General features: G+C 38.1%; 2 protein-coding genes across 2 annotated transcripts in view; one reads left to right on the forward strand and one right to left on the reverse strand.

The window, feature by feature from the left end:
- LOC138060164 (NADPH:adrenodoxin oxidoreductase, mitochondrial-like) overlaps positions 1–5,790 on the reverse strand; it is a 17,227-nt gene extending 11,437 nt beyond the window's left edge. The window contains exons 1-7 of the mRNA XM_068905889.1: positions 5,506–5,790; positions 4,123–4,218; positions 2,586–2,708; positions 2,038–2,082; positions 1,266–1,334; positions 1,062–1,163; positions 1–34 (exon numbers count right to left, since the gene is read on the reverse strand). The exon at positions 1–34 is cut by the window's left edge and continues 56 nt beyond it. Of these exons, the coding sequence (XP_068761990.1) occupies positions 1–34; positions 1,062–1,163; positions 1,266–1,334; positions 2,038–2,082; positions 2,586–2,708; positions 4,123–4,218; positions 5,506–5,682 (646 nt within the window). The 5' untranslated portion in view covers positions 5,683–5,790. The remainder of the gene's footprint in view (positions 35–1,061; positions 1,164–1,265; positions 1,335–2,037; positions 2,083–2,585; positions 2,709–4,122; positions 4,219–5,505) is intronic.
- A 30-nt stretch (positions 5,791–5,820) lies between these two features.
- The window catches only part of LOC138060165 (GPN-loop GTPase 1-like), a 5,320-nt gene continuing 1,140 nt past the window's right edge, over positions 5,821–10,000 (forward strand). Inside the window, exons 1-4 of the mRNA XM_068905890.1 lie at positions 5,821–6,001; positions 6,745–6,986; positions 7,807–8,026; positions 9,010–9,253. Of these exons, the coding sequence (XP_068761991.1) occupies positions 5,843–6,001; positions 6,745–6,986; positions 7,807–8,026; positions 9,010–9,253 (865 nt within the window). The 5' untranslated portion in view covers positions 5,821–5,842. The remainder of the gene's footprint in view (positions 6,002–6,744; positions 6,987–7,806; positions 8,027–9,009; positions 9,254–10,000) is intronic.

Raw genomic sequence — 10,000 nt, forward strand, 5'->3', positions numbered from 1 at the left:
ATTTCTCTAGAGCATGTTTGCAGATATCTGTTTTCTGCAAAAACAAAGACAACTCGGTATCACCTGACACCATTAAGTTTTATTATGCTAATTTAAAAATTATAATAGCACAGATACCTACATTGTAGACCGTACAGAGCCAAATGCCACTGATCACGTCTTAATCACAGAGGGAACTTACATATTAAAAAACATTAATTTTGTTGTCTGTAAAGTTAAAAACATCAAGTCATCACCTTCCGGAAAATGTTAATTATTTGGAAACTGCTGCCTGACCTACAGATCAACCCTGTTTATTTGCCACATTTAAATTCTTTATCAGAAAATTAATAGTTTTTTTCTCAATGCATGAGCGGGTGGAATTCTGCCAACCTGGGTAGAATCCTAGCCCTGGTTGTGTGAGCTTGTGTGACGACCTTAATTTTCCACTTTTTGACACCAAATCCGTTTACATACACAAGTAATAAATTATTGTTTCAAAACAGATTTTTATCAGATAAGACGCATGGAAATAGAATTCCAATAAAAATATTTCTCTTTGAAATATTCAGTTTGTAAGTCGCTTACTGCATAATTTCACTATGAAGTGCGGTGTGAGTCAACAATGGAAAAAGTGATTTCAGAGAGGAGGAGTTATTTACCAGCTATAAAGGGTCGGTCCGTACAGCGAAAAATTGTGACCTCGGTCTTGAAAATACTGCACGAGGGGCACATTCCCTTGGCCTGTGGCCTCAGGCAGCATTTTCAAGACCTTGGTCATAGGTTTTCGCTATACAGATAACATATATATATATTTTTATCAACATACCTCCATTATTAACTAACTTATCATGACCACCATACATGTACCTCCAGCAGTTTCAATAAAATTTGAACTTGGCAGCTGGTTTAAGTAGGTAACCAAGTGTTGCCATTGTCAAAATGAATTTTAATCTCAAGTTTGAAAGAATCTGTCTTTAATTACTTCAATTTAGGGAAAAAATAATCGACTGCTCTGAGCGAAGTAGCCGACCCTTTTCATCAGCTGTCAATACTTATAACTGAAACCACTGTTAAAGTACCTCCAAAAGTTCAACTGGGCTGAGAAGTATCCTAGCAACATCAAGAGCAACATTCCCCTGTCCCAGTATCACAGCTGTCTCGGAGCTCAAATCTGGTTCAAGCTAGAAACAACACAAACAGAGAAAGTCTACAGGTCTGGTAGGCTCAGTCCTAAGGGAATGAAGTTTGATTCAAGCATACTAAAGAATTTTGCAGCAACATACATAAGAATTCATGGGCAGTCCATTGTACCACTCCACAAATGCTCTTGCTGAATAGACTCCTTCTAGATTCTGTAATTTAAACAAGAAAAATTAATAATTATTCATCATTGTTTGTGAGTAAATTTAGACAAATATATTCTGGATTTGGCCTGGATGATTTTGAATTGATTGAGCTTTGTTCTTTGAATAACTGACCAACTACCGTCATTTTCATCTAAGCTTGGACATGAGATGGGAAAACACGCTTTAATTGGCTACAAACGTGACAAGTTTTGTCTTCAAGTTTGAGAGATGTTCGTGCAAGTTTTCCTAGAATGGCAGCAAGACTGGACATTGACGACTTTTTCTAAGAAATTGACTCTAATCTGATAAAGTATGCTTCAAATTCTTTCAAACTATTGTGCGCAAAAGTCTAAAATGTTTGCTTAACAGCTGCCAAACTCAAACTTTAAAGAACATTTATTCCGTCATATGTCCACACTTAGATGAAAACGACGGTAAAAGGACGGACCGACCAATCTACTGACCCAACGACCAAATGACAAACCTATTGACTCACAGCTTAATTGTCTGACAGACTCAATGATTGATTGACTGACTGGCTGACTTTCCCAGCAAGCAACTAAGCAACCAAATAACAGATGAGTTGAATGACAAACTCTTTGATATGTTGCTACGATTGACTAAGCCCCAAATAGCTGCTATAGGTCAAACTGTCATCCTGAATCAATAAAGAGAGAAACAGTGAAAGCTTTTTTTTCTAAATTGTTACCTCACCAGGAATTCCAAATGTTCTGTCATCCTCTGCTCCATAACACTGCATAAACAATTTTTTTAATTTTTATTAAGTTATGGTATTTTAAATGTGTAATAAGGTTGCTAGTTAAGTTGTCCAAAGCCAGAGTGGTGTTAATTATTATTGGTTGAAACCAATAATAATAGTATAGTCAAGTTTACATTCCATGTTTGTTGTAATTTTGACCTATATTAATCACTTCCACCAAATCAATAAAACTCCACCAATCAAAGATATAATGAATACCTTACCAAACCTTCTTTTGTTGGGCTAGATCAAGTTGTACTGTAAGTGATGGCTCTTTGTCTTTTTCTCTTTAATTTAGGGCCCAACTGAATGAAATAGAACTGCACTATAACTTACTGACTATAACATGGACTACAGTACCATACAGCGCAGTATATACCTCTGACTAACAGAGTCAAACTCTTTTAGTAAGAAGTATAGAGATTCTCAGAGTATCCAGCTTGGATTAGCACTAATCAGAAATCCTTCAAACAACACAGTGCTGATCCTCAACTTACCAAAACAACAGCATCATAAGAATGTAATAACTCTTTTACTTTCACATCTTTTCCAACATTTACATTTCCAATGAAAGAGCATCTTGCATTCTGTGCAGTAGCTGTGAACTGGTTTATACAGTTCTGAAAGAAAACCATCAGCAGTTTCCAACATGAATCTTGCAAACGAAAATATGACATTTCTCTGACGTTCATACTGAACCTTATCAGCATACAGTATAATGTACTGTTAAACCCTGTCTTAAATGAAACAGTGATAAATTCTTGTTTAGGCTTCAAATCCTAGCTTCCTTTGAGTTTATTAAGGTTGCTGACATTACTAATATTATATAGCTTATTGTTCTTTGCCTAAGCACAACAAAGCTGCTACATGTAAACAATTTCCTGTGGATGGCGTCTGGAGGGGTGGGGGGGAGGGCTTACTTGGGTCAATTTTCACTGGGTATGTGCCGCTGGCCTAGTCACTTTCCTTCCATAAACCTGACATAAAGCCTTTTAACTGTAATTTCAAAATGGAATGTAATGCAACTAGTAAATATTAAATCAACAGCGCTACAGTTTTTTCTGTAACAGCTCTTTTTACTGCAAATCTTTCCATTTTTAAATCCCAGACTAGCCAGACTTTTCTTGCCCCCAAAATCCCCACAATTTGCGAACCCATCCTAGTAACTCTGTTGGGAACTCGGGTGAAAATGCAACTCCATTATAGTCAATCCAGTCGTGAAAATGCAAGCTTAGGCGACCCCATCCAGCGGCACATCCTCATTAGACCATTAATAGGAAGTCCCCCCCCCCCCACCTTGAGGGGCTGGCACAAAACGATAGAAACTAGTTTTACAGATCAGTGGTCTGACTGATGCAAATTAAATGATTTTACAAATCAATGTTCATGGCATTCGTTAAGGGGTAAAGCGGTGGTGGGGGGAAGCTTCAAGGATGTGTGCAATGATAATTAACTGTTAACAAAAAAAAAACACTAACCACAACCTTGTCCACCTGCTTGTCTGGACTTACGGTAGTTTATACTTAAAATTTCTTACTCTGAGCATAACAAAACTTGTTTACTGACTTTACTGTGCTTTGCAAAACAAAGTTAATTACTTCAAACAGTAAGGGAGAGCCTCAGGTCTTTGGGAGGGAATTTGGGGGAAAGGAAAGGAAAGGAAAGGAGAGGAAAGGAACTTTATTTAAGTGTCTAGTCTTTCTAGCGCTGGAGCGCTAATTGGGGACACTGTAAACTGAAATTAACAATTAATGCAAATCAAGTCAAATGTTGGTTTTTGAGGAGAGGGGAAACCGGAGTACCCGGAGAAAACCTCTCGGTGCAGAGTACAGAACCAACAAACTCAACCCACATATGACGTCGAGTCCCGGAATCGAACCCGGGCCACATTGGTGGGAGGCGAGTGCTCTCACCACTGCGCCATCCCCTGCACCCCAAGGCTTTCCGACCCACCAGTTGCCTCCTTCTATCTGTAACCCTCTTTCAAGGGTGCCCACCAACCTCTGCCGTCAAAGTGCAAATGATTGGTTCTACCTTTGTTTCAGGATGATCAGGTGCAATTCCAAATCTTGCCAAACCAAACGGGACAGGAAGCCTTTCATACACGTCAACCATAGCATCCTCATGTAGCTGTTAATGGTAACAATACTTTGATTTTACTGAAATGCCAGAGAAAAGCCTCAAGCCCTTTCAAAATATGGTGAAATTATGAATACTGCCATGTGTTAGATACATGTGTAGTTTTAATTAAATCAGTTTCTGGTTCAAATTTTTTTTGTCGTTTCACTTCAAAAGGTTTGAATTCAGGAACACTGTATGTTGATGGAATTTGACCTCCTAAATAAATATAGTTGGTGACAACTTAGTTTCCCATCTAAGTTTTTATTGTATTTCCATTGTCTTGGATTCTGACATTCCAATAATCTTAAACAAGTGAAAAGAAAGGTAAAACATGTTTAAAATAGACCAGTTCATGCTCTTGAGTACATCATGGGTAATCAGGGCAACATAGAGGGAAATTCAAAGGTTTGTATGGAAAATCAAAGCAAATAAACTGTTCATGACCCTACTTTTCGAGACGTTCACCTTCATAATTAAACCAAACAAATAAGTTCAATTTCACAACTGAGATGAACTGGAGTTGATATCTCATCATCATCATTAATCCAATTTTGATCCGGGTTTATCCCCGTAAACGGGGTGGCCGGATTTACCCCACTTTGTCAGCAATCTTTCTAACTCCCACTCTCCATCTTGCTCGATTCATGGCGTCCTTTTTCTCCAAACCAACGCTCTTGCTCTCCTTCTCCACTTTCGTCTTCCATGTCTTCTTTGGTCGTCCTCGCTTCCTCTTGCCCTTCACTTCGAACTCCAACGCTTTTCTCAGAACATGCCCATCAACCTTCCTCAACACATGCCCGTACCATCTCACTCCATTAGCCTTTCTATTCTTTGTAATTCCTAAATATTTCTTTTTTGTCTCCATACATTCTCTGTAATTTTGTGCCTTTGGAATTACAGGAAATGTATGGCAGAAACTTTATTTAATAAAATAATTTCTACAATAGACATTCTCTCCGACTTTATTCTGCCGCACCTTTGAATGCATATCTTCTGTTTTGGAATCATGAATACTTTTCATTGTTTTGAACTTCCACACAAACTTTTGAATTTCTCTCCACCTTGCCCTGATTACCCATGATGCACTCGTCTGTTGTTCTTCCACTTTAGTAATAGAATTCCGTCCAGCCTTCCCCCCTCCCCCCCTCCCTTCCCCATGAATCTGAGTTTACAATCGAGCTCTGATCTCTGAGCGGGAGAGAAACCAAACTTCTTGGTAACGTAACTGACGAGGATTACATTGGCATAGAAGGCTACAATCACTTGTGGGAGTTTTTTTTTTTTTTTTTCACCAACCTTCAATATTTGTTGAGCAGTGTAAAATCCTGCCGGACCACTGCCCACTATACCCACATGGTGTATGTTGCGGTTTTGATTTGTTGAGAACCATCTATACGGGGACCTTCTGAGGAGGACTTGAGAAAAGCCACGGATCGTTAGCACATTAAGACGGCACTTGACAGAGATCCACATGTTTCAAAACATTTTTATCCTTGCATATTTCCTTGCAGTCCTTGCATAAATGAGGAAGGCCGCTCTGCTGAGCCGTCGACACCAAGCGATCATGGCCAGCAATCTTCATGTGGGTTACGTACTCAGTTTGTGTAAGCAAATTCGAAAGTAGAACTCCAATATGGCGGAAGCAAGTGGAGGCGCTAGCAGCTTTTCCAGCAATGTGACGGCTTCTAATGATGAAATCGATGGATCTGTCGAGTTGGAGTCCCAGAAGGAAAGACCCATTTGTATTTTGTGTCTCGGTATGGCTGGATCCGGGAAAACAACGTTCGTTCAGGTATTCAAATTTTCACTTCAAATTCATCACTTGAAAGGATGTTTGACAGACAAATTATACCACCCGTCAAAACAATTATCTCTGATGTCCGATAAATTCAATCCCATTGATTAAATAGCGTTATGTGCCAGGTTTCTTCTAAACAGAAGGGAGTAGCTGCAGAATACCATACCGAAACAAAATATAATTATACAAAATAATATGAAGCTTAAATGGCGCAGCTATTATTAAAGGGATCCGGGGACAAGATTTCAGTTCTTAATTCTTCGGACAATTTTTCAAAGCTTCCATCGAAATATCAACCGGTTCGGATTATGTGTTTCAAAAGGATGCCACCAAAAACTAGGAATTCATGACTTCTGTCATCTTGAATGGAGAGGGGGCAGGCAGTCGGCAGTCTAGCCAAGATTTTTTTGTGTCTCAAGCATTGATATAAATGTATTTTAGAATTGGTTCAATAACAGTTAAGCTGTGTGTCTGGAGTTACCTTGGTCTGCCTATATATTTTTTGTAGCTTTCATTTTATCTGTTTCATTAGGTGGTTTTCATGTTTCATCATCGCCGCCGTGTTGGTGGAAGATCTCTTATTAACTCCTTTTGTTAATCCACCAGCAATTTTTGTACATTGCAGCATTGTATTCTGTGTCTCTAGAGATTAGTGGCAAACCACCTATGAGCCGACAACATGTAGAAACCATTCACTTGTTTATCTTTATCAGCCCACTTTTAATGACATTTTTCAGAGACTCACGGCACACTTGTATGCCAAGAAAGAGACCCCTTATGTTGTCAACCTTGACCCTGCTGTCAAAGAGGTACCCTACCCTGCAAATATTGACATCAGAGATTCTGTGAACTACAAAGAAGTTATGAAACAGTATAAATTGGGTCCCAATGGGGGAATCGTGACATCCCTCAACCTATTTGCTACACGATTTGATCAAGTTATGAACTTTTTGGACAAGAAGCGTTCAACTGATTTCAAGTGAGTACATTAAAGGCATAGCTTCCCTTGGGCATTTATAATCTGTACAGTAGCAAAGCTTCAGAAGCACAACTGCCTATGCCTGAGATGAAAAAAAGAGCAAACCAACCTTTCCCCATCATCATTACAGTGTATATTGCATTAAATGAAATGCAAAAAACTCAGATATTGGAACATTTATAAGACACTAGTTCACTCAGGCCCCTATTCAAATAAGACATCTGATAGAGTAACAATAGATTTATTACTCAGACTACTTTTGTGATCAGAAAAGACAACAGGCCCTTGATTTTATGTTGATTTTAGTGTAGTAAATAACATATTTTTCTCAAAATTGTATATAAAATAAATAGATAATTATTACCATTGAAGTTCGTTTTGACTCGATATTATGTTGAGCTTATGGCTTGAAGGCAGGTGAGGCTGAGTTAACTTTTTACCATTCAGGCAAAAGGCATTTTATATTGACCGAATGCATAAATGGCGGCCAATAATATATTCTTTTGTTTATGTGCAAATGAGACTCACTAGCCTCGCTGTCAAGCAACCTTTCTTTTGTATTTTATCCATGCAAACGAGGCTAGTGAGGCCAATTAGCACATAAACAAAGAATATTTTTTTGGCCGCCATTTATGCATTTGGTCTATACATGTAGAGTAAAAAGATGGGTAAAAGCAAAATTAATCGTATATCAGATAGGTAAGTGTGTTAAATGCATCTTTCTTTTAAAAAAAATGATCCTTTTCTTTTTACAAACTGTAACTCAACATCATTGTTTATCCAAGAAAAATGCTCACTTTTATGTATTTATCAACTTCAGGTATGCAATTTTTGACACACCAGGTCAGATTGAGGTATTTACATGGTCTGCATCAGGTGCTATCATCACTGAAGCTCTGGCATCTTCATTTGCAACAATTGTAGTGTACATTGTTGACACAGCGAGGAGTACAAGTCCAGTGACATTCATGTCAAACATGCTGTATGCTTGCAGTATTCTGTACAAGACAAAGTTGCCTTTCATTGTTGTGCTCAATAAGGTGAAGTAACTACCACTGTTATCGCATTCAAGTTATGTCACGCATGACCATTACCCACAAGACTGAAATGAACATTCAAATTCCTCTTTCAAGCTTCGGAGACTTGAATGGAATCTTAAATTTTCTGAAAGTTGCAATGAGAAATACACAATAAGTGAACAATAATAATTCATGAAATGCTTCAAATAGCTTTCACTTTTCAAAGACCATTTATTTTATAATAAAGCAAAAGTTTATCACTACCGATAACTATTTTTGATATATCAAGGGAATATTCATGGGAATTTAGAATCTTGAGAGCAAAGTTCAAAACTGAAACGCAGATTTGAATGCTTGGTTCAAATTTCAAAATAACTGGTCATGTGTGACATAGCTTGACTGTAAGCCTTCGCCTCCCAATTGTCCCACTTATACAGTTGTACTGTGTCTAATGCCAGATTATTTTGCTTGTCAAAGGGTCACACCTAGGGGGCAAAAAGGTTATAACATCATTCATTAATGTCCACTCTAAAAACCGTATGCCCTCTTTCACTCTTTTCCTCTAAGGAGTGCCAATTAAAGATTTTACTCTGCTGGACATTTTTTTACTCATGAATGAGGAAGTGAACATGATTAGAATGGCTGCCTTGTAACCTCAGCAGCAATTTATTATTCATCAGGGTAACAGCCAAAAGGAACCCATTATTAGAAGCTTACAGGTAGACCCCTATAAATCAATACAGTACAGATTTTACCCTGATTGCCATTTTTGCAGGTAATCGCATGATTTCGAGTGCAATTTGGAATACATACAAGTAAGACTGAGTGAGTTTTCAAAGACCAACAAAGCAGTTTGAAGTTATTGGAAGAACTTGAAAGTGCCTGAAGTGGAGAATCTGTTGTACATGTACAAATTAACTGATACAGAATTTTGAGTGTCACTGTGTCCAAATTTTTTTCTCCCAAATGTTTTCTCAGCTTATTTTACCTCTCACATTTTTCAGACAGATATTGTCGACCATAGTTTTGCTGTTGAGTGGATGCAGGATTTTGAAGTTTTTGAGGAAGCATTGTCTCAGGACACATCATACATGTCAAGTTTAACGAGATCCATGAGTCTGGTGCTAGATGAATTTTACCAAAATCTACGGACAGTGGGTGTGTCCTCAATGACAGGGGCTGGATTTGATGAGTTTATGAAGGCTGTGGACAAAGCTGTAGTTGAGTTTGAAACTCACTATAAACCAGGTATGAGGACAGTTGTGATTTGAATGCCGTTACTGTTTGTCATTCATTTCCAATGCAATTGAAAATAATAATTTACATTTCCATGCCTTGCAAGATTATCAAATAAGGGGGCAGTGATGATGACGATAACAATAATAATGATGATGATGATGATAACTCAAAAATCTGAAGTATCTACGGAAAAACTTCTTGGAGCGGAGTAGAGAATCAGTTCAACCCGCATGACAAGACTGCCCGTGTACGTACATGTACATGTGCTGTCATCCCAGACGACCAGAAAGTTTACCGGGTGACCAGTTTTTTGTAGAATTTAAAGCCTGGTTGCCCCAGGAAAAAAAAAAAAACAACAGACAACCCAACCAAAAATAGAAAACAAATTAATCACAAGCAGCCCTCGACTTACATGTTGCTTAAATTTTATTATCAATGTCCGATAGTCGTGTGAAGTTAATAATAACAAAAAATAATTTGCTGCATTTTCCCGTGTTTTGAATATCTGTGGCTTTTACAAAACATTGCCAGAAAATCACAAACATGTAGGCGATGGAGAATTTAAACCCAGACTTCCACAAAAAAACAACAGGCACACACTTAGAACTATGGGATACTCAAGCTCCATAGCCATGAGAGTGCAGTTAATCGTAGGGGGTTTCCTAATGGGCAACCAAGGATTTATCAGGGCAACCTAATTCACAGGTTTGGTTGCCCGGCTTTTGAAACAGGGACAACCTGGAATTTTTTTTACTT

Source organism: Montipora capricornis, chromosome 8 (genome assembly GCF_036669925.1).
Source record: "Montipora capricornis isolate CH-2021 chromosome 8, ASM3666992v2, whole genome shotgun sequence".
NCBI lineage: Eukaryota > Metazoa > Cnidaria > Anthozoa > Scleractinia > Acroporidae > Montipora > Montipora capricornis.